This window comes from Hippocampus guttulatus, chromosome 2 (genome assembly GCF_054856545.1).
Source record: "Hippocampus guttulatus isolate MCC_2025c chromosome 2, RoL_Hgut_1.0, whole genome shotgun sequence".
NCBI classification, from domain to species: Eukaryota; Metazoa; Chordata; class Actinopteri; order Syngnathiformes; family Syngnathidae; genus Hippocampus; species Hippocampus guttulatus.
In genome coordinates this window covers 26,311,726-26,337,416 of record NC_141262.1, presented here as the reverse complement: position 1 = coordinate 26,337,416, position 25,691 = coordinate 26,311,726, and the positions used below count along the sequence as shown (strand labels likewise).

Genomic DNA, 25,691 nt, shown 5'->3' with positions numbered 1-25,691 from the left:
TACATGGTCGTTTTTTTCCGATATAAACACCTTACTATACACGGTCGTTATTTTGGGCAAAAAAACCTTACTATACCTGGTCGTTTTCTCCGTTAACAACACTTTACTATACATGGTCGTTTTGGGGCTAAAATCGATTTACTGTACGTGATCGTTTTTTTTTTCAGTAAAAAAAACGCCTTACTACACATGGTCGGGGGGGTGTAAAAAACGCCTTACTATACATGGTTGTTTTTTCGGCTTAAAACGCCTTCCTATACATGTTGGGGGGTTTTTGGGGCCAAAAGCGCCTTTCTATATTTGGTCGTTTTTTCCGTTAGAAACGACTCTACAAGGTCGTTTTTTTCCGGCTAATAACGCCTTAGTATATATACATGGTCATTTTTTCCGCGCAAAACGCCTTACCAAAAATGCTTGTTTTTTTTCGCTGAAAACACCTTACTATACATTGTTATTTTGGGGGGGTTAAAATCACCTTCCAACACATGGTTGTCCTTTTTGGCTATAAAACTAAATGCACGTCCTTCGATCTTTTGGCTGTATATTCTATTAGTTTAGCACTAGATGGCACTAAAATCCACACATGCTACCTTTTAAAATTAATGCAAGTTATTCTTCGCCACAAAGTCAGCACATTGAGTTTTAATGGCAAAAATATGTTCAATTTGCCAATTGTTTTTCGTAACACCTTCAAAATAAACTCTAAGTTTTATATTTTTCGTCTTTTTTGAAAAGCACTAAATGTGGATTGGTCCATCTCAGAACTTGCTTTCTCATGTAATTTTTTTTTGTACTGAAACTCCATCCATCCATCCATTTTCCGAACCGCTTGATCCTCACTAGGGTCGCGGGGGGTGCTGGAGCCTATCCCAGCCATCTCCGGGCAGTAGGCGGGGGACACCCTGAATCAGTTGCCAGCCAATCGCAGGGCACACAGAGACGAACAACCATCCACGCCCACACTCACACCTAGGGACAATTTAGAGCGTCCAATCAGCCTGACATGCACGTTTTTGGAATGTGGGAGGAAACCGGAGCACCCGGAGAAAACCCACGCAGGCCCGGGGAGAACATGCAAACTCCACACAGAGAGGCCGGAGCTGGAATCGAACCCGGTACCTCTGCACTGTGAAGCCGACGTGCTAACCACTGGACTACCGGGCCGCCTGTACTGAAACTCCTCATGGGTTATTAGCTGAAATTTTCAAATATGGGCATTATTGCCATGACAGTGGCCCTCATTGAATGTTAACGTTAAACAACGTGAATGTCAGACACAATCCATATTTCAATGCGTGGAATGCCTTATAAAAATTTATTTTCGTGCAATTGTCTGGGGACTCAAAGGGCACCGATTTGGTTGAATAGCCCATATGAGCATGACATAGAATGACGGATTCCTCTGTTTGATACATTCAGATTTAGCTCATGGTAAACATGCATTTACATCATTATTTATAGCTTTGTGCAGGCTAAAATGAAGAGCAGATGCAGCTATGCGGTTGCCGGGTATGTGCGGGTCATCCCTCATTTTGAACCGACACGATTGATTAATGACCTCGTTAGACGCAATCAATGTGGAACAAGCTCGCTTGTCACTAAATAATTGACACCCGTTAAACTTCTATCTGAAGTTATGTCGTTTGGACGTAGCTGATCTGACGCGCCCTCAGCTCTCTCAACTCTTTGACGATGTCGTCTGGCGAGGCTTCGTTATATCAGGCAAGGTAGACTGACTTTGGAGCATATTTCGTCTTGTCTCTGCCTCCAAACAAGCTATGAAAACAAAACCCACCCCTCTGGCTCTGCCTGCTGGCGAGCTGTGTGTCAGCAGGAGACGTGTCTGTCTTGTCTGTGGGAGTGCTCTCTTCACAGGTAACGACATCGCTGCAAACAAACAAAACAACTTGTAACATTGTGCAATATAAAACTAAGACGCTACTGTTCTATTTGGCAAGAAATTTTCACATTCGGATTATTTTGAAGCCTTGTTACCTTGAAGTGTTCGGAAAATAATAAACGATATTTTACACTTGATACAAAATCAGCTGATAATCAACGCGATCGGCCCCGATTTCCAATCGCGTAATGGGATCGGGACACTGACCCCCCCTCCTACCCCCTCGTCTCTTTTGAAAATTAATTTGCAATAAAAGAGAATCTGCCGATGGAAATTGGAGAGTTTCACTGGTAAAGAGCTGCTGACAAAATCGCATCTCAATAAATAGATGATAAAATAAATAATAAATAAATAAATAATCTATCCCACTCATTTTAGACACAATCATTTTGGGGGCAATATCGCCCCCCAAATGTCCGTTTTTCATACATCCAATTAGCCACTTCAATGTCAATTCGTCAATTCAAACTCATTAGCATTCACATTCACACCACCTTCATGACATTACACCACACAGACGTTCCTAATGTATTGACATCTATTACAGCATATAAACAAAATGAATCTTATTAATTAAGATAAACACTTTTGGACCATAGCACACAAAGATTGTAACTTCTGTCTGCATCCAACGACTAAGCGTGGACTTACATATATCTGTTGCGCTTCTTCAAATATTTGTTTTCCATGTCAAATTATAGTCCTTTGCGATGAAAATCCCGGAATTAACTGCAATCCCATTCATCGACTGTAGAGGACAGTCATGCAACGACAATAACATTTGACCACAGTTAGATTGAGAATACTGTAATTGTCATGAAGAGCTAAGAAGACTTTGAGTCTCGGCGTTCACAAAAAGGCAAGGTTGTATCATCTGCCAACTGACTCATCACTATTTTTTTTTCATAATGGGGGCCATTCTATAAAATTAATATCATTTCGGCTACAATAATGAACAGAAAGCGGTGAACGGCCTCAACCGTGACTGCTAAACTGATCAAAAGCCTTATGAAAATCTAAAAAATAAAACAAATCCCTCCTCGTGAATTATATGTCCATATTGCAGGAAGTCCACTTCAAATCTAATGATTACAATCTCCCCAGGAAGTCACCGATTGGGATTTGGCGCCGCTCTATGGTCTATGGTGGTAAGAACACAACATTTCACATTTTCGAATCGTCTCTTTCACGTTCCGAGGGAATCACAATATCCCATAACCGGTGAGGTATTGAGAGGTAACATGTTGGTCGTGCTTGAAATATTACAGCCAACAAGGTTTTTAAAAAATGCAGTTTTGAGAGGTTAAAAGCATCTTCATCAGATGATGATCCGGTAATGTTGACATTACAAAAGGAAGAAGCGTCATTGACAGTGATGACGTGCTATACGGTGTATGAAACAACTTTTTGTATCCATCACAATCCATATTTACCTTACGTATTTGTCGGTTCACAAGAATATAAGGGCACAGTTACTCTCTCAACTCCACATATGCTGAAACCTGAGCGAAATTTAAGACATCAAAATAATTTCATGTAATTTTGCTAATGACGTCACTTTTAAACAATGGGTGCGCATTGAGAGGCAGAATTGTTACGATTATTCAAATGCAACAGTGCACCCATGTTAATATGCATAATACTACCTCGCGAATCCTGTCGGTGAGAATAATTTCCCCTCTCTATTTGGGGCACCTGACTTGTAGCGCGCACACACACTTGACTATTTGCATTTGTCGTGCCGCAATCTGCCAAATTCGGTGAGACAGAATAGAATCAAATCAAGAAGAAGAATGTCAGACGTTAGTAGGGTACGTTTTGTTTTGGGTAAACGCCAGATTCCCCCGAGGTGCTCCGCTGATGAAATATGAATACAGATACACAACAGTGCTTGAATATTGATGTTGTTTGCTGCGGGCCTGAGTGGATGTTCTTTCCACATGCTCGGAGATGGCTTGAGCACACAATTTGAAACGCGACTTGTGAGAAGATGCAAAACCCTTTGCCAATAGGTAGTAAAATCGCAATGGACCAAAAATTGAAAAATGAGCCTTGGAGTCAGTTGCCCACCTTGCATCCGCGACCGCACACCATTTTATGCACTACCTGTAATTATTTCCGATACTGCACATAATGAAACTACATTGAAACCGAGTCTTGGCCACCTGGGGACAGCATAAGGATACTTATAGAACAGACGTCTCAAAGCCTCAGGAGGCGGCCGTCATCGTTCTCCGCCAGGGATAAAGAATCTATGCCTGTGAGTATCATTTTATATTGCTTGGGGGTTTGTGTTCAACTATCCGTTGCTGCTTTGCGCTGGCACCAGCCCACTCCTGGCTTGCAAAATGTTGATACGGGTACAAGCAAATAATTTCATGATGGAGACATTGGCAGTGTCGCACTTTACATTGCTGCCTTTTCCTAGCATCTGAAAGCATTTGACTTTTGGAAGCAACAACACGCTGGCACGTCGGCTTGGCCAGGACGCCGACATCTAACTGCAATGGGAGCCGCGCTCCTCTTGTCTCATTCGTAATTGAACGACAAAAGATGGAGATCTCAGACATCATTTACGCCACAATCAAGTCTTATTTGCCCGTGATTTTTGAGGAACAAAAATGTGAGTCACACTCAGTCGCGTCAAGAAACTTGCGTGTTTTACAGACTTGGACAAGAAAGACGATTCAGAATCTGATTGAGGTGCACCTGCAACGTCTCCGCTGCCAGCATTTTAATTCTTCGAGCCACTTTGGCGTCACCTGCTCCCGCTTTAAACTCTTAATTTCCCGGGGTGCTTCGTGACCGCTCTCTCGGAAGGTCTCCCATCCGGACTGCGGCGGAGAGAAAAGAAGGCGGAACTGAAGAGGGTTCAAAAGATGTGGATATAAAATGATTTTTTTTCTTTTTCATTTAAGAATTAGATGAAAATGAAATGTGGAAAAAGTCACATGACCTTGGCAATGTTCCAGATGCGCATGTAGAAGGCCAGGCAAGGGAAAACAGCTTTGTTTAAAATACGCATTCCATACACAATGTGCTTCACGCGGTTATAAAACAACATTCAAAGGCAGGATTTTAAATGTCAAGCATAACATTTAATGGCAAATGAATTGAAGACTTCCATCCATCCATCCATTACCCGAGCCACTTATCCCTTCGAGGTTTCGGACTTGATCTTTAGTTTTTTACCGTGTTCACTAATAGCAATCCCTTTTTTTTTAATTGCCAAAAAACAATTATGTCACTTTTGTTTTTGTTACCTGAAGAAAATTTTGGTTCATCCAGTTCTTAACTTGCTTTGGGCAGTGACACAGCACCTTTATTGAACTGCATATCATCTGCAAAGCCATGAACGTCAACTTTGGCGTACTGAAGAATTTGACCCAAAGGTCGAAAATACAGGCTGAACAAAAACGGGTCCAAGGACTGAACCTTGAGGGACACCACGTGTCATGGTTATTTGATCAGATTTAAAACTTCCACTGGTCACAAAACAACTCCTTTCCTCCAAGTAGGACCTGAACCATTTTAGGACCGTTTCATTTCATCCTGTTGTTGAAATGTGAAAAGATCATTAAATCATCTTTTAGAAAAGGTTTAGGCAAGCCTTAAAGGTTACGCAGTGAAGAGACGGTTATTGCAAGCCCCTCATTCCCCCCAAAAAACAAACCCTCTCCTAAAAGATATCCAGTTTGTTTGGAAAGCATGTAATTAGGACAACAATATGGGCCCTTAATCCCAGCAGTGTGCAGATGGAGCGATAACAGAGCTCAGTGTGTCCTCTGTCATTTAAAAAAAGGTGTGCCGGAGCTGATAACAAGTGACAGACTGCACTAAATCACAAATGCCGCACTTGGATGGCACGCTAAGAGCCTGAGATGATTACACGCTACACCTGCACGACAACAATAAAGCTATTACTCCGGCTATCCTTTTCACACAGACGGATCTCAAAAGTGACAAGTTGAAAATGAACTCGTATGAAAAAGGGGTTGGGTTAATTTGCCACAGGGAGGCGCTCTCAGTCTCAGACAAACTGAAGTGGCTGGGTTTTTTTTTCTGTCAAATAGTAAAACAGATGCATGCAGCGTCACAAATGAAAAACCGTCCGCCCTTCCCCAGACGGCATCCTTTTGGCCTGAATGTGCCTGTTGCCACAGCAACAGCGCACCGTTCTCAAAGCGGAGGTGCACCGAACATGGACACGGAGAGACAAACACACACCACCCGCCCCGCTCCTCCCCGTCGTCCGTTTCCGCGCTTCCTCGTGCCTTCAGTCCCGTCTGGGATGTGTATGGTGGTTTTTCGAATGCTGCGGTGACTGGAGATGGGGTGGGGACGGTTTCACCTCCTCAGTAACCTGCAGTAATATAAGTCGTTCGTCAAAGAGGATAAAGGATATATACAATATATATAGATATGAAGTATATCAATATCTGTCGCTTAAAGGGTTACAAAATTGATGCTAGTGTCATTCGCACAGGTATAGGATGTTAGATTGTTTGTTAGCATTAAGCTAGCTGATGTTCCTCACCGATGTAGTTTCATTAAAAACATGTCAGTGTCTTTGTTTAGCTTGTTAACTTCAACCGGCAGCGACATTGAACATCTTGAAGCTTCTTTTTGGAATTACTGTCTGTCACACAAAGTAGCTTTGTGAGACTCGTTTTATCAAATGACTTGCTGCAGACAATAATAAACAAACTCCCGCTGGCGAGGGTGAAACTTCAACATGTCCGTCACGGTGACAACAAAAGGCGAGGTTGTAACGGGGAGAAGGTCGGACCACTTACCGGCCGTGACGTTTCTTCCTCCAACTTCCCGTTCATCTTCCGCCTGAACGAGCGGCAAGCCTGTCATTAGCCGCATGGCGGCCCAAGCGAGCTGCAAAAACGCCATCCCAGCCATCGTCGGGCAGCTGATCGATGGAGCCGCTCGTGCGACAGGCACGTTTGATTCATCCCGCTGGTGTTTAAGCAGATAACCCTGCAAGGCTGTGGAGGTGCGTCGTCATCCATCATCCGGCCGTGCGGAAATGTCCTGTCAGTCACGGTGGGCACGGGGTGGAGCCATGACGCAATTAAACAGCTTTACTCCCAAAAACCAGGAACGAGGTCTGCTTTGTGGCGTATACTGTACGTTAGTATTGAAAGGAAACAATTTATAAGTGAATAGGTGTGTGTTTTTTTTCCCCTGACAAAAATGTTTTGTTTCTGCCAGATGACAAAAAATGTCATCTGCTCACTGCCAATTGGGAACGAAAGAGGTGGTTCTTTACTCGTCTTACGGCATCGAAATAATTGACACAGAGACACCCACAGCGGGCTTCGTTATTTCAACTTTTATTTGTAAGTGGAGACATCAACTACAATTAGAGCTCTTGAATCACTTCCCTTTTTTTTTTTTGTAGTGTTTTAGGTTTTTTTTCAGTTGTGCTTCTTATCCAGTACAGGCTAAACGAGGGCAGCCAAATGTAAACTTACGATTTTTTGCGAGACATTTTAGCATATGAAAGCGTAAACAAACATTTTGGTTGCTTGTAGATATACATTTCTATATAGAGATTAAAAAAACAAAAAAAAACACAGCACATATGACAGTCACTGACCAGTAGATGGCGTAACCCTAGAAGCAAACAATTTTGATGACCTGGCGCGCGGAGGCTGGCGAGGATGAGCCGGAGTTCGGGTAGACACGGCGGCGGCGAGAGCCGATCGGATGCCAGGACGACAACGAGGGGAGATTATGGCAGGAGCGGTACTGACGGGGAGGAAAGAGGGCGGGGCCACGGGTGTTTGAATTTACCACCGGCGCAAAGTGATCACCTCCACACAGCTTAATGGTATCGGGTCGACAGACGTGCCAAGCGTTCAAGTGCTCGTGTTTGGACGTCTGGGCGCGACAAAAGAACGTTTCCGTGTTTGTCAAGATGTCGTCTCATTTCGGAGCCGTTTTTTTTTTTTTAAACTTCTGGAGGTTGCAGCATGGTGGGAGCCGCTTGGAAATTTGCTTGCACACACACAATTAGGCTAATGTATGCCAGGGCACACGAAGAATCGGAGCCGCGCCACTGCTGCCGGGGCTCTCTTATTAGTCCGGCTAATTTCACATCACTTGACAGAGTATTAATGAAGAAATTAATCAGTGGAGCCTCATGGGGGGTGGGGGGGAGAACACAGCTGGGACTGCCTCACGTCAACGCATCGTCTCGTTCGTGCCTCGCGAAGCCTTTACTCCGACGTGATGTGGAGTAACGACCGCTCGCTGATATTACTGATACAGTAACACGACTTCCGCCGTAATGCCAAACTGGAATATCACCACCGCCCCCGCCCCCCCGCAAAGATTTGTCTTGACTTCCCGACTGGCTCACACATTCCCAGAATGCACCTGACACGAAAGCATAATCATTAAAAATCACCACCCTGGCGCCTTCACACTTGTCCTGCGAACTTTCCAAGATTGACGGAAAGGGAATGAGAAGAGCCCATGACACGAAGCGACGCCTACTCGAGGCGTGTTATCGGCGCACGTCGTCGCAACGCTACCTTAAGTTAGCGTTGCGCGTGTTTCCGTTCGTTTAACGCTGGGACGACCATTATAATGAAATTATTCGACGCGCCACTTTGACAGCTGGCGCTCTGACAATCCTCGACTAAAATGATTACGATTTGCGGCGCCGGTGTCTCATAAAGTTGACTAAAATTCTGTTGTGATCTTTGAACGTAAATCAAGTCATAAAAAGGAATGAGAAACGGTCGACGGAGCGCCAAATGTCCCGTGCGGCGGCCACACTGCGTGCGGCTCAGCTGTTACCAAATATATTCGTTCGGTGCCAAAGGAAAGGAGACGCGGCTCGCCAAAGACGTGACTGCACTTCACTTTGAAGAAGAGGAAGAAAATCGGAAGTAAGGCACACAAAACAACTCGAGCGCACCCCGCAATTCTTTTTTTTTCGTGGGGGAATGATGTCAACAAGCACCAGAGAAGCGTTCATGTTTTGATTTCGACTGCCTGGCATGTACTGCCAATAATATCATGACTATCACATCTATTTTACCTCATGCGACACGGCTCCTTTTTTATTTTTATTTTAATTTTTTTTTAACTCGGACTCACTGTATGTCAGCCGAGCGATTCATCCTCAGACCCGGAAATATTTTTGAAGCAGATGTAATGCCTCCTCTCCTTGAGAAGATTTTTTTAAAAATAGATTACGGTGACCAGCAGCTTTCCTCAATGCAGCCGCCGCGCCGTTTGTGGTGGAAACCAGGCCGTGCTGACCATGGGAACGAAATATGTACAGAATGAGGAAAAGTCAAGAGGCCGGGAGCATCGTCAAGCTATCTACGCAGAGTAATACCACATCAAAGTTTGAAAAGTGTCCAAATGACAGCTCTGCTAGTCCTACGGTTCAGGCCAGCGATGGAATGTAGCTCAAGCGAAACTAGTCCACGTCCTGGACAAAGACTAAATAATCCCTATTTCACATGGGCATATGTTATTGTGCGTGTCTATTCTACCTCCTTGCTATGTGTAGATGCCCCACCCCCCCAAAAAATAAAGCCCCCCCCACCCCACATGCACCTCACTTGCAGCAAACTATACAGAAGGCCCTGCCCACCCACCGACTCTCCGCCCTCTCACTCTACTCCTCGATCTCCAGGATCAGGTCGTCGCCCTCCAGGGAGGAGTCGGTCACGGCGTGCACTGCCTTGACGGTGCCCGACAGCGGCGAGTTGACCACGGTTTCCATTTTCATGGCGGAGAGGACGCACAGGGGCTGACCCTTTTCCACCTGCGAAGGGCGTCAGAATTGAAGAAAAAAAAATTACTCGCACTCTGTACTTTAGTAGAATTACAGATGCTTATGTAAAAAGAAAAGTCCCGACTTACCTTGACTTCAGTGTAAGTAAAAAAAAGAAAAAAAAAAGGATAAAAGTATAAAACTAAAAATGTATTTTCGCTCTCATTAACCGCCGCCCTCCCATAAGTGAAACCTTGATTTTCAATCTTCGAGCTCAAATAAACTCAGCTGTGATTGCCGTGGTAACAGTGACTGGTGTTTTGAGATATGGGCATTATGCGCGGGGACACACACACACACACACACACACACACACACACACACACACACACACACACACACACACACACACACACAAAATTGCTTTGTGAAATAGTTCTCCATCGTGTAATGGCGTGACATGTCAATCATTGGTCATTGTGCCGCCGGTGTGTGACTGTGCAGGAAGAACAAAGTCACGCCATTTCACCGTTTCACCGTTGAGTGGCGGCAGTTTGGAATCGGGGTGAAACGTTTGTCAAGGAAAAGACGGGACTTGGCGCTTTCACAACGTTCAGTACTTTTCCGGAACCGATGTAAGTGGAGGGAACCCTGTTGTTAGGGCCACCAAAACTTAACCTGGACCATGCGGCGTGATTGTGACTGCTAACTATTCAACGTGATTCTCCTGCTAGCATAAACATTTGCCAGCCAGTGTTCTCTCTCATTTATTTGTTCTTGAAGTTCACGCCCGTTGGAAATTCTTGAATTGGGTATGGAGAGTCAAAAAGTCAATTTGAGTGTTTCCCTGAATGAGGGTGGTTTCTGTCCGCTTAGCTTTAGCAACATTAGCATGAGAGTGCAAGAACTTTTTGAGCCTTTCGTTCAATTCAAAGGTACAGCGGAGATACCTGACAAATCAACTTCAGCATAGTCAGAAATGACTTTGTGTGTGACAACCGCTGACCTTGTCGCCCACTTTCACTTTGACCTCCAGCACTTTTCCGGGCATGGGCGCGCCCACCTGACCCTTGATGGACTTCTGGGCCTTGGGATGGAACTTCATCTCCTAGAAGGGGGAGATTTCAGGCATCCGTCATTAGTACAAGTGTGCTTCCAGGTGTGAGGAGAAATAGAACGTCGTCGTCGTCATCGCAAAGCTCCCTCTCCATGAATACGCGTGCGTCCTCGTTGTTGACTCGGAGCGATTCATCCTCCTTTCGATCATTCATCCATCCAACGCAGCTCCCTCTCATTCTCTTTTCGGCGCATGCCGTCACGTCGTACCTTCATGGCCACCGTGTCTTTCACCAGCACGGATCTGAGCTGCCCGTTGAGCTCGAAGAAGACTTCCCTCTGGCCGGCCTTGTTCAGGTCCCCCAGGGCCAGCGCCTTAATGTGCAGGATCTTGCCCCTCTCCAGCTCCACCTGCGGGCCGGGGGCCAAAAATTAAAACATCGCCGGACAGAAGAACTTGGAACTTTGGGCGCGCCAATCTCATCCCGTCGGTGTCGCTGGGATGCCTTGCCTGCCGCGGCTCATCAAACCGACGCAAATATATATATTTTCGACACAGTCAAGTGCGACGTGCAAAGCAGCCGGCCTGTAATTTCTCTTCCATGCTTAAACAATCAAGTAGCGCGCCATAATGTTCACAAGATCCTTTTAGTGTGTGTCGAGCCTCCTCCGGCACAAAGCTAACGACACGATAAGCTCTCATGGCGTCTACGACGCAAAACGGGTTTCACACTAGACTCGAGGCGATTTTATTAATAACGCGTCCGGGAATGAGATCACATGCGTGCGTTTGTGTGTGTGTGTGTCTTGGCGTCAGCAAATATGTGATGTGACAGCACGTGTATGTTGGAGTGCGTTTTGGTGCAAATCTAAGTTTACATTCCCGTCACACACAATTAAAATGAGACTGAATCACCAGCACAAGGCCGGCCAAGGCGAGGTTTTTATTAGCCCCGTGTGTGGGTGAGTGACAGCAGTGTGCGTGCATACGTGCGCCCCAGACACCGCCTTTAACGCTTTTTGATAAGATTTGCAAAGGACTGGAAATGAAGTGTGAGACGACGCCAGAAGGCTCCTTGGCTGTCTACTTTTCCGACATGTCAACAAGTTGAGGATTTGCAAACTAGCACTCCGTGGTCGGACTCAATCATTAAGACGCGACTGATTCAATTCATTCATTCATGCATCGGGGCTTCTAAAAGAAAACCATGTGAAGTGAATTCAGAGATTTGGCAGCCAGCGTGTGGACAGGGGCTGGCGTGGCCACTTTGGAGTGTCTCGTTGTTGGCAGCGAACGTGCGCAAGCCAAGGTGAGAAAAAAACTGCAGCATCAGGGTAGCGGGGGATAACAACAAAAAATGAATACAAATTGTCAGATTTGACAGGCAGCGCATGCAGCACTCGGGCATAGGGGAGGCATGGCCGCTTTAGAGCGCCTCGTTGTTGGCAGCGATTTTGCGCAAGTCACTAAGGTGTACTCCCATCCACATTACACAATATTATGATCACAATGTCAACCAATCATGATTATTACCTTTAACAATTTTTCTAATATAATCTTTGTACTGGATCACTTTGGATGACCCCCAAATGTCAACAAAGTCACACGACACCACGAAGAGTACATGATTTGTTCTTCGGCAGGAGGACTAAGAGTGCCCTTTCTTTGCAGTGCCATTTGTCTCAGTCGCCTCCTTTCACAAGCCATAAAGCAACGCCTGTCAAAATGCAAAAAGTTGTCACTTTCTAATACGCTTTCAGCCTGTCTCTCTCTCGCTACTCGCCGCCGCCAATAGGATGCGATCCGGTGGGAATGTCCATTGTCACGAGAGCAAAAAAGCTTCTTGTTTTCCGCGGGAGATGCAAGACTGATGGGGTAGCGCAAACGACCTTATCAAGAGAGCGTGGAAAACAAATCATAAAATCCCTGCGAATGTTTGAGTGGCATCTTAGCGGTTTGCAGTTTGGGTCAATAGCATATCTGAGCGATCGATGCAACTGTTGAATCTTTGATAACGCAGCAGCGGTGAAGTGGTGCTCCACGGGTCCCGGGCAATATAAAAATCAATTAACACCAACCCGGAGCCCTTCTGCTGCCGTCAAATGAAACACGCTTGCCCTTGGTCGCGCACGAAAACTTGGCGTGCGCGCGCCCAACCCGTAATGAGAATCCTGATATTGTCGAAGAAGCAGAAATTATTCATCGAGGCGGATGTGAATGTGTTCATTTCACCTACGAGGACTAAATATTGTAGCAGGTGCAAAAAGGCAATGAAAGATGGATGATTGTCTGACTGGAATGAAGACATGAAGTACTTTGGTAACATGAGGGGTGGTGGGGGAAGAAAAGAAAAGTCCCCTTTCTTCTTCCTCTACCCCAGCTGCCGCGGAGAGCCGGTTGCTTGTTGATGAAAGGCACTTGTGCGGCTCCACAGTCAATCGAGCTCGGCGCAGGAAACGTATGCGACGCTCTCTGCGGCCAGTCATTTATCGCCACACTCACGCTTGTCAAACGACTCATGAACCCCTCGTTACAAATAAAGAACAAATAATCCCAGTCACTTCCGGTCTGCCTCAAACGTTACCTCAAACTCCTCGGCGATCTTTGGTCCATCCAGGAAGAGCCTGGTGCTCAGACAGTCCACTGGGCCAAAGTTAGCTGCAGCGGAGGATGAAGAAGAGTGAATAGACTGCATATACCGTGTGCGTGCATCAACCTGTGTGTGGGTGTGTATACATACCCATACCCACACCTCTCTCTCTCTCTCTCTCATTATGGTTTTGATTAACAGTGAAAAAAGTTGCTCCTCAAATGAAGTCATTGATGAGCAAAATTGCTCCTCACAGATAGCTAGCTAGATAGCTGGCTAGGTAGCTGGCTAGCTAGGTAGCTGGCTAGCTAGATAGATTAGATTAGAAAACCTTTATTAGTCTCACAATGGAGAAATTCCCAATTCACAGCAGCAAAATTATGAAAGGAAGAAATAGAAGAACAAAACATAGGAGCTGCTGGAAAGGCAGCCACTCTCGCGGCGCCATCTTGAAGTCAAAATAACACAACATAGATAGATTGAGTGATAGATACACATATATAAAGGCTACATAAAGTTACATATTTCTTTGAGGAGCACGTTTGCTAATCAATGACTTCTTTTGAGGAGCAACATTTTATCCCCCTGTTAATCCCCGGGACCTGAACTATGATGATATTTTGAGAGAGGGAGAGATGGAGGAAGGGATGGACAGAGAAAGAAAGCGAGTGGGAGGGAAGCAGGGAGAGAGAATATATTTGCTGATTTTCAGCCTTTTAGAGCAAATTGACCCATGCTTTGTTTTGTAGTATCCGTAATGATATGGGTGTCTCGAGTTAGCATATACTGTACTTATCCTTTCAATTGCGGACTTTAAGGCAGACAACGAGAATGTGACGCTGTCCATGCATGATCCCAACCCACCGGTGAAGTCCTTGAATTCCTGGAACACCTTGGGGTACATGGCCGCCGACATGACGTCTTCAGGAGTGATGTCTTCGCCGTACGCCGCTCGTAGCCCGTCCTCCAGCGACTTGAAGTCCATCGGCGGCAGGGAGGCGCCGGGGCGGCCCTCCACGCGAGGGAGGGACTTGAGTACCTGCACAAAGAAGGAGAGTCGTTTTCCATTAAGGTTGAAAGAGGGGCGAGATGTGTGACGGACAAAGGAAAGTCCTCGTGGGACTCGCAAGGCTTGGTGAAGTGTTAAGAGCTGGCGGGGTTCACAGCGTACTTCTCGCCTTTCCATAAAAGCGTTAACCTGCCTTTGACTTCAGAAGCGAGAGACCATCTTAAAATTTCAAAAATTGCCCCAAATTGCATGTTGCCCAAAAATATGTCAGCACACGCGTTGCGGGCCTTGGCGCCAAGCTTTTAGTCACTCCACTTCAGTGGTTCGGCGGCAGCCGAGTCAACACGCGCGTCACGGCGACACTTCAAAGATGGCCGTGTCATTGAAGTGCCCGCTCATTATTAACGCCGTGTCCTCGGGAGCAAATGAAGACAAAGGGCGTTTGCTCGCTCGCTTACAATTATTAAACAGCACACTCCCTTGCTCATTGTCAATGAGTTCATTCTTGGCTCTGGGCTAAAAGACAAGTAAATGCAAGACTCGGATTTTCATGGAAAACAAAATGCTGGACGGATGGCCTGTGATGGAATCCGCAAACGACCGCTCGCAAACTATTTTTGGCGTCATCAAAGAAACATGACAATGTTTCGTGCTTGGCGTGCACAAAATGCCCACAGCTTGAGCGCGCGGAGCGGATGATGTCACCCTGATGCGTGTGCAGCAGCAAACCAGAAATGCTTACCGACGTCACCGCATTTTCATGGAGGTTTACAGAAGGGCTCGTCCGATTTAATTGCTCAAAATAAGCGCTTTTAAAAGGCAAGAATTATTTTGTTTTTTTCTTGAACGCATTACAACGTACGCAGAAGCTGCTGTAGCCAACGGCTCACTCGCCGACACTCACACGCAGACTCACTGACCACCCCAACAGGCCCCGCCTCTTAAAGGCACACGCAAGTACACAGACACAACAATACGTGCAGTATTTTTTTTTTTTATCCAAACATTTTAAGTGTGAAAATACATGCGTGCGTGTGCGTGTGTTACCTTGGTTCTGAAGGGCTCCGGGAATCCTCCGTGAGGTATCCCAATGTACCCCTGCAGGAATTCCACCACCGAGAGCGGGAAGGACAACTCGTCGGCCCTCTCCTCCACCTCGGCGCGGCTCAGGTTGTTCTGGACCATGAACTGGGCCAGGTCCCCCACGATCTTGGAGGACGGCGTCACCTGAAGGACGCGCCCGACAGTTGAGTGCCACGCGGAACACCCGCCGCGGCCTCTCGGCAAGCAAAACATTCACCAACGTCACATGTTGCCTGTTGATTATTTATGACGGCGGATCATGATGCGAAATGGAGCGCTCATTTGCATAACGGCGATGAGCAGAGTTCCTGAGGACAACCTAAGACAACGACGCACGTTTCAGTGGCAACCGTGCTGACGACAACCAGAAAAAGCCTGGAGTTGATTTTTTTGTTTTGTTCAAAGAACGGCTGTTTAAAGGAATGCTCGACGGATGGTGTGCGCCAGCTAAAATCTTCAGAGTGGCCATTACACGAGTCCCGGAAGTTTAAAAAAAGAAAACGAAACCAAACTCAATCAAAAGCAGTCTGTGGCGTGACTGTGCATCCCAAGTCTCACTTTCTCCAACGTTATCAGCATTTCTTCAGGCCAATCTTTGCTTATTTATTGCAAAGTAAAAGGGCCATTGCCTTTTGTTTTCTCATGCGTCTTCAAGAATCATGACTTTCTCTCGCTCTGCTTACCAGCAGCATTTGTCATCGCACTAAAACACTCCTTTTCCTTGCTTCGAAACCTATTTCTTTCAATATTACAATCTTTTGAAGTAATAATCCAGAACATACTCTCTCTCTATATATATATATGTATATATACATATACACACACACACACACACATATATAAAATTAAAATTCCTCGTCTCACCCCCCCTCGGGTGGTGTCCGTCCCTCATTCAGCTCGGGTCCTCTACCAGAGGCCAGGAAGCTTGAGGGTTCTGCGCAGTATCCTTGCTGTTCCCAGCACTGCACATTTCTGGACTGAGATGTCCAATGTTGTTCCCGGGATCTGTTGCAACCACTCATCTAGTTTGGGGGTTACTGCCCCGAGTGCTCCGACCACCACAGGCACGACTGTCACCTTTACCTTCCAGGCTCTCTCCAGCTCCTCTCTGAGCCCTTGGTATTTCTCGAGTTTCTCGTGTTCCTTCTTTCTGATGTTTCCATCACTTGGGACCGCTACATCCACTACAACGGCTTTCCTCTGCCCTTTATCTATGATCACGATATCTGGTTGGTTCGCCATTACCATCTTGTCAGTCTGGATCTGGAAGTCCCACAGGATCTTTGCTCTGTCATTCTCCACCACCTTCGGAGGTGTTTCCCATTTTGACCTTGGGGTTTCCAGTCCATACTCCGCACAGATGTTTCGGTAGACTATGCCAGCCACCTGGTTATGGCGTTCCATGTAGGCTTTCCCTGCCAGCATCTTACACCCTGCAGTTATGTGTTGGATCGTCTCAGGTGCCTCTTTGCACAACCTACACCTTGGGTCTTGTCTGGTGTGGTATATCTGGGCCTCAATGGCCCTGGTGCTCAGGGCCTGCTCCTGAGCAGCCAGGATGAGTGCCTCTGTGCTGTCCTTCAGGCCAGCCCTCTCTAGCCACTGATAGGACCTCTTGAGATCGGCCACTTCAGTTATGGTCCGGTGGTACATCCCGTGTAGGGGCTTGTCCTCCCATGATGGTCCCTCTTCCAGCGCCTCATCTTCTGTTCCCCATTGTCTGAGACAATCTCTGAGTACGTCATCCGTTGGAGCCTTCTCCTTGATGTAGTCATGGAGCTTGGATGTTTCATCCTGGACAGTGGCTCTCACACTCACTAGTCCCCGGCCTCCTTCCTTTCGGCTTGCTTACAGTCTCAGGGTGCTGGATTTGGGATGGAACCCTCTATGCATGGTTAGGAGCTTTCGGGTCTTAACGTCCGTGGTCTGAATCTCTTCCTTTGGCCACCTTATTATTCCTGCAGGGTATCTGATCACTGGCAGGGCATAGCTGTTTATTGCCCGGGTCTTATTTTTGCCATTGAGCTGGCTTCTTAGGACTTGCCTCACTCGCTGGAGGTATTTGGCCGTAGCCGCTTTCCTTGTTGCCAGTTCGAGGTTGCCATTGGCTTGTGGTATACCGAGGTACTTGTAGCTGTCCTCAATGTCTGCTATTGTTCCTTCAGGGAGTGAGACCCCTTCAGTGCGGACTACCTTCCCCCTCTTAGTCACCATCCGACTACATTTCTCAAGCCCGAATGACATCCCGATGTCGCTGCTGTAGATCCTGGTTGTGTGGATCAGGGAGTCTATGTCCCTTTCGCTCTTAGCATACAGCTTTATGTCATCCATGTAGAGGAGGTGACTGATTGTAGCTCCATTTCTGAGGCGGTATCCATAGCCTGTCTTGGTGATTACTTGGCTTAGGGGGTTCAGTCCTATGCAGAACAGCAGTGGGGAGAGTGCATCACCTTGGTATATGCCACATTTGATGGACACTTGGGTAAGTGGCTTGCCACTGGCTTCAAGTGTGGTTTTCCACATCCTCATCGAGTTTGCAACAAAGGCTCTTAGGGTCCTGTTCACCTTATACAACTCCAAGCATTCAGTGATCCATGTATGTGGCATCGAGTCATAGGCTTTCTTGTAATCAATCCAGGCTGTGCACAGGTTTGTACGTCGGGACCTGCAGTCTTGTGCGACTGTTCTGTCAACCAGGAGCTGATGTTTGGCTCCTCTGGTATCTCTACCAATGCCCTTCTGTGCTTCGCTCATGTATTGATCCATGTGTCCACTTATCTTAGCCACAATGATGCCTGACATGAGCTTCCATGTTGTGGAGAGACAGGTTATTGGCCGATAGTTGGATGGGACTGCACCCTTTGAGGGATCCTTCATGATCAGGATCGTTCGCCCTTCGGTTAGCCATCCTGGGTGAGTCCCATCCCTCAGCAGCTGGTTCATTTGTGCTGCTAGGCGCTCATGGAGTGCTGTGAGTTTCTTTAGCCAGTAGGTGTGGACCATGTCCGGGCCTGGTGCTGTCCAGTTCTTCATCTCTGAGACTCTTTCCTGTATGTCTGCCACTGTTATGGTAACTGGGTTCTGTTCAGGGAGGTTGCTGTGCTCCTCTCTCAGGGTCACCAGCCATTGTGCACTGCTGTTATGTGCAACCTCCTTCTCCCATATGCCTTTCCATTACCTTTCAGTTTCCAGTCTTGGTGGGTCAGCTCTGTTGTTAAGACCCTGCCACTGAGCGTACACTTTCGCAGGTTGTGTTGCGAACAGCCTGTTTATTCGTCTGGCCTCATTCTCTTTCGTGTACCGCATCTTTCCGAGCCGCCTTGATCTTAGCCTCCAACCGTCTTTTCCATGGTGGGTAAGTATCTCATGACTTCCATGGTTGCTCTTATAGCCAAGCATCTCAAGGATCACTGATGCTGAAGCGTATATCAGCTCATTGGTTTCCGTGATCGTTACGGTAGGGATCGCCCTCAGTGCTGCATTCACTCTTTCCATGAGACTTTCAGGTGGTACTTCACATAGCCGTTGTAATCGGTTTCTAGGTTGCCCAGCTTTCATTCTCGCCATGATCTTAGCTTTCAGGTCAGTTGCTGCCTCGCTCAGCATTTCATTCATTGGGGCTGGCCTCCCAATCTCATCATCTGCATTCATTGGGGCTTGCCTCCCAATCTCTGGTATGACCTCCTCCTCTGATCTGGCAGCCTGGGGCCCTTCACCATGGAACCTGCGTTGTACCTCATCAATCTCAAGTTGTGACAGCAGTTGCCGTTTGTGGATGTTGGAACACTGAGCTACTAGTTGTTTCGTGGTCAACGAGTGACTGTGGGTTTCGAAGTAACCATTTAGCCCACATTCTCTGCATGTAACCCCTCTGACTAGGGTTGCTTGAGTAGTAGCATTCCAACAGAGCCATGTTATCGCATCTCGCCCATCTCCGCTTTGTTCCAGTAGCCCATTTTTCATCAAGGTGCTCTGGTTCCCCAGCACCTGACGCAGACCTTGTTTGGCCGGGCGACGTCTGAGCCGGCATGTCGTTCATTTTACTGTCTCTCATCATTGTATGAGGTAGGCATTAGCGTGAAGGATCTTGCCCAAGGACCCACACTGGATGGTGTTATGTGCTCATTTTTTGCCCCAAGCGGGATTCGAACCACCGTCTCCCGTATGCCAAACCGATGCCTTACCAACTGAGCTATCCAGCCGCTGTGTGTGTGTGTGTGTGTGTGTGTGTGTGTGTGTGTGTGTGTGTGTGTATATATATATATATATATATATATATATATATATATACATATATATCTCTCTCCATCCATCCCCATCCTCAGGTACATATGCATGCACTCCCTCGTACACACTGATGTTATCACACACTTTCACCTCTGCTAGGTGTTTCTGTTAATACCTCCATGCATCCTCTCCCTCCTCCTAAAACCCGTCTTGAGGGTTCTCTTCATCTTTCTCACTCCTCTGTGTGTGTGTGTGTGTGTGTGTGTGAGCGGGCATATAAACAACTCTCTCGCTTTTACAGTGTCAAGGGAGGCAGGAAGGCAAAGCGGCAGCGGTGAAGAATGGTACCTGTCACCAGAGGAGGAGACAGCAGACAGAAGCGATAACGAGACACAGGGAGAGCGAGGCGAAGTGGGGGAAACGACGCGAAGATTAGAGATACGAGCCAGGAGTCTAATCAAAATGAGGCAGAGATAGACGTGTGAGTCGAGACCAAATGGAGGCGGCGTGCAAGTGGTGGGGGATGATGGAGTGAAGCAAAACAAAAAAAGAACGAAAAAAAAAGGTGAAGACTGACAGCGGCCGTGCATGTGCAGCCCTGCAGTCGGTGGCCGAGTGCTCGACCTGAAAACGTCTGTCGGTGTGTGTGTGCACGCAGCCTCTCATTACACTAGCAAGCCGATAGAGAGGCAGCGAGAGCTAAAACAGACAAATATGTGCACAAGTCGTCGCTCTACTGCGAGGCACTTCACAGAGTGAGGAGGAAGACGCAAAATTGAAAAGAAGACGGGCCAACGTTTGGCAATTGAAACTGGAGGCAATTTAAAGACTAAAAAAAGTTCAGTCATTGCACAGATGTACCTTCACATACAACTACCTGGTTCCATAATCAAGCTCGTTAGTAAATTTACTCAAACAGTGGTGACATAACACACACGGAACACTATAATGCTACCAGTGCTATTTCGTTAGCCCGTCTATTGGTTTTGCCATTATGTGTTCGCATTAAGCTGGTAAACTTAAAACACCGAAGGAGGAAGGACACTGTTGTCACATTTACTCGGCAAGTTCATTTCTGTGTGACTTGCGGGAAGGAAGGCAACATGTAATTGTGACTGTGTGATGTTGGGCGCGTTTCATCTCCACATCTCACCTTAATGAGGTCTCCGAGTAGCTTGTTGGCTTCGGTGTAGGCCTTCTTCACCTCCTTGAACTTATTCCCCAGGCCCATACTGTGCGCCTGCAGTCACACAACAACGACAACAGCGTGACGATTACTCAGAAATTCTGGGTCAACTTCTAACGCTTGTCGCCGACTTTCAAGGACTGGCCACAATATTAGGAACACACCTCACTTTATTTATTACTTTTTTTTTTAATGGATTTTCTACAGGATGCGCACAAGTCTGAATTGTAGTGTCGTAACACGACACCCAGGGGGTCACTAAAGGCAACAAAAAAAAATGTCCACACTGTCCCATAGCCAGGAAAATAATCAACCCCATACACAGCGCAAAGTGTATCTCGGAGTCATGATGTTGTAGAGCTGTCCAGAGTGCTGAAAGTGTGTTTTCTAATGCAGGGGTCTCAATCTTAGTACCACCATCAAAGCAACAGTAAAATCCAGAAATATAGTAGTCATCAAAAATGTCATATGATTTAAAATCCATTATCATAAGATACTGTAAAATTATGCAGGCTTAAAAAAATGGTGCTTAAAATTTTTATAAATGACCTAAAAAAATAAACAGTTTTACACACAGCAGTTAAATTAAAAAGTGAAACACAACTGAAGGTGGTGATTCTTCGGTCTACCTCTAGAGGGAGCCACTGAACCACAAGTACATTTGGAGACTTACTATTCTAATGCTTGTCTGACCTTCTGAGGTGACAATGCTCACTATGACTATGAGCGCACCTCCAAAACTGTTCAAGCCGAGACCTGTCATGTTGGTAAAGGCAGCGTCCCCCCCCCCCCTGGATCACATTCGATTGTGCAGGCGTGGTGAGAAAGAACTGCTCTGACGAGGGCAAACACGTTTTCTCTTGTTTGTGTGACACATCAGCATGGCTGCTGGTGGAGAAGCCGCTCTATTATTAGACTGGCACGGCTGGGCCCGCAGGCGTACAGTGGGGCTTTGTGTTGACATCGGCTCAATTTCACAGGTCGGCCGTGAGACTAAAACGCCATTTCGCTTCATTGAGTCGAGAAAAAAAATGGGGCAAGGTGGGGGTGGGGTGTCTATGGGGGGGTCGGGGGGGGGGGGGGATGGGGACTGGACGAGAATAGCCGCGGGGCACCTGGAAGTGGAGGTTGGTGTACTGCCCTCCGGGTATTTCATTCTCGTAGACGTCGGCGTTGCCGGACTTCATGGTGGCCGTGCAGTCGAACGGCGCGTAGAGGCCTCGAGCCACTTCCCAGTACTCACTGTAGTCAAACACCTTCTCCAGAGCGATACCTGCAACCGCAAACCAGCTTCAAATACGTTTTCAGAAGGCAAACAGCAATGTGGTTTTGCCACTTATTAGCATCATTATTGACGTTGACCTGGGGCAGACTTTTCCAGCCTCGTGTCTGAAAGCTTAATGGCGCCTGAAATGTTCAATGACGGCGCAGGAGGTCGAAGTCGGCGCCGCTGTTTATTTGTGTCTGCTTGGCTCGACTCCTCCGCGCATCCATCACGGCGCCCACGCGGTACCTTTGACGCGGGGCGCGCACATCAGTCACAGCGGTGTCGATAGAAACGCTACTCGAAAGAGCACACCACGGAATGAACACATGGAAGCTTGGTAGCTTCCACACATTTTTGTGGGGCAAACCGCTGAAGGAGAGCCAAAGTTTAAAACAAAACTTCAGGGGCATGTGAACACAAGTCTTTTTTATAACATTGTAATCAAATGCCTTTTTGGGCGGCTATCCACACCCAAACTCTATCGAAAGGACACTGAGAGGACTTTTGGAAAACTCAGAGTGCATTGTGCAGTAGGTAGTGCAATATTCATACGCATATATTCTTTATCCTCAGCAATGAACAAGCAATATTACTGAGGCTCAGTCACGCTTGCATGTATTTCCGTATGTCTTCATTATAGTGCCCCCTGATGGCCATGGTGCATTCGCCAGAAGGAGCAGCACAATGACCATCGTACAGAAGCAAAAAAAAAATTATAATAATATTATGGCCAAATCTGTTTAATTTTGTACATTCTTTTTAATGGCGTCAGTAATGTGTGCTTTTTTTTTTTTTAAGAGAACTATGAAGTGGTATTTTCACACATACTTCTATTAACAACTTCTATTTTTCAAAGGCTGGACAAGAGATTCATTTTAATGTTAATGTTATGAGAAAATTTTGCATAATATTATATTTAAGTCAAAATTTAACAAGATACAAATTCATCCTTGTAATACAACAGTTTTTATTCTGGACCAGATGCTTTTAATCTCTACAAAAAAAAAGAAAGACAAAGAAAAAAAGGGGGAGTGTATACACTGCTTTCAATAATAATTGGTCACGTGGGTTAAAATGTGTTAAAAGTGAAGTGCTAAAAATGAATTCAAGTTTTATTTCAGAAGCATACTCCCTGAGTGATAATTTTAGGTTCACCACAGACACAAAATTTCAATCCCCAGACCCCCACCCCATTGAAAACCTGCAAAGGCGGCTAAAAAAAAAGGTGCAGAGGAATGGTACAAAACCCCTCTTGTGCAGTCTTCCATCTTGCGAAACATTAAAGGAGAAGCAGCCGAAAATAGCCGTACGTGTTGTTGTGTGTGCAGATGTGCCACGTGCGCTCTTGACGGCGTATCCTCAAATGGCTGCGCTCTCCTGGCAGCTGTTATTAACAAAATCAAAGGAAGAGCAACAAACGGAGGCGTTGCCAAAAAAAATAATAATAATGTCAGCCCCCCCAAGTGTGTCAGTGATTGAATGAGGAGACAAATGGATTAACAGTCACTTATCACCACAAACAAATAGTGATGGTAGTGCTTGCCAAAGAGGTGGGTCGTCAAATGTGCATGGAAAGTGCTTTTAATTGCTATGCCACTGTGGAGGAGGAGGAGGATGGAGAGACCATGTGAGAGAGCAAGCAGAGCTAGCAGCAAACTACTCATTATAGCTTGGGAGCCCAGATGGGCCAAAAAAAAGGGGGGGGGGCGAGTGGGGGGGTTGTGGGTAGTGGGAGGTGATGAACACAGTCTAAGGTCAGGAATGCGATGGAACATTTTGAAGCATCCAAGGCCGCGCTGTTTGGTGAGAATGAAAAGACGAGCGCGGCAGAGGCCTTCAGAAGAAGAACAGAGCACACAAGTTGACGGGTTTGACGGAAATTCTAAATATTTTCTTATGGAATATGACAAAAGAAACTTGCTTCTGGATATTAAAGCTAATGAGATAAGCAAAATAGACTGAAGACTTTTGCCCCCCCCCCCTCCGCTCCACAATTGTTAAAATGTTTTTCAAGCCATGTTGCTCATTCAGTTAGTTTTATTGAAATTAAATATTGGAGAAATAGCTGATTGCACTGTGATTCCCCCTTTGCTCTTTCACATTCTCTAATTGACATGCACACAACGAGGCACTCTAAAAACCTTCCCACCCAGTCCAAAGCCCTGGCTATCAAGTCAGATTTAAAAAAGAAAAAAAGAAAACGCCTCCTCACGCTTCCGTGACTTACACTCACAGCCAACAACAAGGCACTCTAACGCAGCGCCGCCAGCAGACTATTCTAAAGAAAGAAAGGTTCTGGGAGTGTAGACATCGCTAGCCATCTTAGTGTATGTCGCAAATGCAGCGGACAAACTAAGTGCACCATGTGGCGCCATGTAAGCTATGCCCCCCCCCCCCCCCCCCCCCTCCGAAAAGGAAAAACTGAAATGGTGAAAAACAGTGGCGGCCCAGCGGTTGAGTGGTTAGCGCGTCAACCTCACAGTGCAGAGGTCCCAGGTTCGATTCCAGCTACAGCCTTGCTGTGTGGAGTTTGCATGTTCTCCCGGGCCTGCGTGGGTTTTCTCCGGGTACTCCGTTTTCCTCCCACATTCCAAAAACATGCATGGCAGGTTGATTGGACGCTCTAAATTGTCCCTAGGTGTGAGTGTGGGCGTGGATGGTTGTTCGTCTCTGTGTGCCCTGCGATTGGCTGGCAACCAGTTCAGGGTGTCCCCCGCCTACTGCCCGAAGACGGCTGGGATAGGCTCCAGCACCCCCCGCGACCCTCGTGAGGATATAGCAGATTTGAAAATTGGATAGATGGAGGGTGAAAAACAGTTTCGTGCTAAATCTCCACCAGTGAGCAGTTATCTTCAAACACGCGTAACGTATTTCAAAACAAATCTGTCAATTCATTTTATAAGGCCTTACAATATATTGTCCCACTGTCGTGCTACGGCAATCAAACTTTATTTAACACTATTTTAGTTCCTTCCAGGCACAACTTAAAATCATTCCATTAACGAAGCCAGCCAACGTCTTTATTATTGATCACTTGTGCGGCTCAGGCACCCTCCTCCCCGTTTGCTTCCTCTCATAATTGGCCGAATGTCAGCAAGACCGACGCGCCGTTGTGTTTGCGACTTTCAATAAGTAACGTTGCTGTCATTTATTGATTGGCGGTGTGGGGAAGGACCATTAATAACAGCCTTCCAAGATCTATATCCTACACAACACGCTCGCTTTTATTTAGGTGGCACTTCTCTTTTGTGGGACAGAAACATGCTTACCGGTGTCCAACTCGGTGCCTTTGGCGCAGGCCACCATTGCTCCCATGCTGGGTTGGGACGTCATGCCGGCCATGGAGTCAACCTGGGGGTCCCCAAATGGCAGAGTTGGTGTGTGACAGAAACAAAAACAACAGAAAAGGAAATGCCCCCCCCCCCACCCCCACACACACACCCCATGCTTCTACCCACAATGTGGGCTGGGCTTGGGTTGCAGTCAGACAATGCAAACAAACAACTTGACGTTCTTCCACGGTAATGGAAAAATCAGCATACAAGGGGGGGGGGGGGGGGGGGGTGTATGGAAATGTTGAGAAGCCCAAATTGCAAATAGCAGCCTCTCGGTTCCATGAATA

The 25,691-nt window shown here is 46.6% G+C and overlaps 1 protein-coding gene across 1 annotated transcript in view; it reads right to left on the bottom strand.

Annotated features, from left to right (window-relative positions):
- Window positions 1-7,229: 7,229 nt before the first annotated feature.
- The window catches only part of LOC147209274 (pyruvate carboxylase, mitochondrial-like), a 149,228-nt gene continuing 130,766 nt past the window's right edge, over window positions 7,230-25,691 (bottom strand). The window contains exons 19-27 of the mRNA XM_086105036.1: window positions 25,339-25,420; window positions 21,918-22,075; window positions 20,770-20,856; window positions 15,354-15,533; window positions 14,162-14,336; window positions 13,292-13,365; window positions 10,977-11,117; window positions 10,657-10,758; window positions 7,230-9,701 (exon numbers count right to left, since the gene is read on the bottom strand). Coding sequence (XP_085961162.1) covers window positions 9,552-9,701; window positions 10,657-10,758; window positions 10,977-11,117; window positions 13,292-13,365; window positions 14,162-14,336; window positions 15,354-15,533; window positions 20,770-20,856; window positions 21,918-22,075; window positions 25,339-25,420 — 1,149 coding nt within the window. The 3' untranslated portion in view covers window positions 7,230-9,551. The remainder of the gene's footprint in view (window positions 9,702-10,656; window positions 10,759-10,976; window positions 11,118-13,291; window positions 13,366-14,161; window positions 14,337-15,353; window positions 15,534-20,769; window positions 20,857-21,917; window positions 22,076-25,338; window positions 25,421-25,691) is intronic.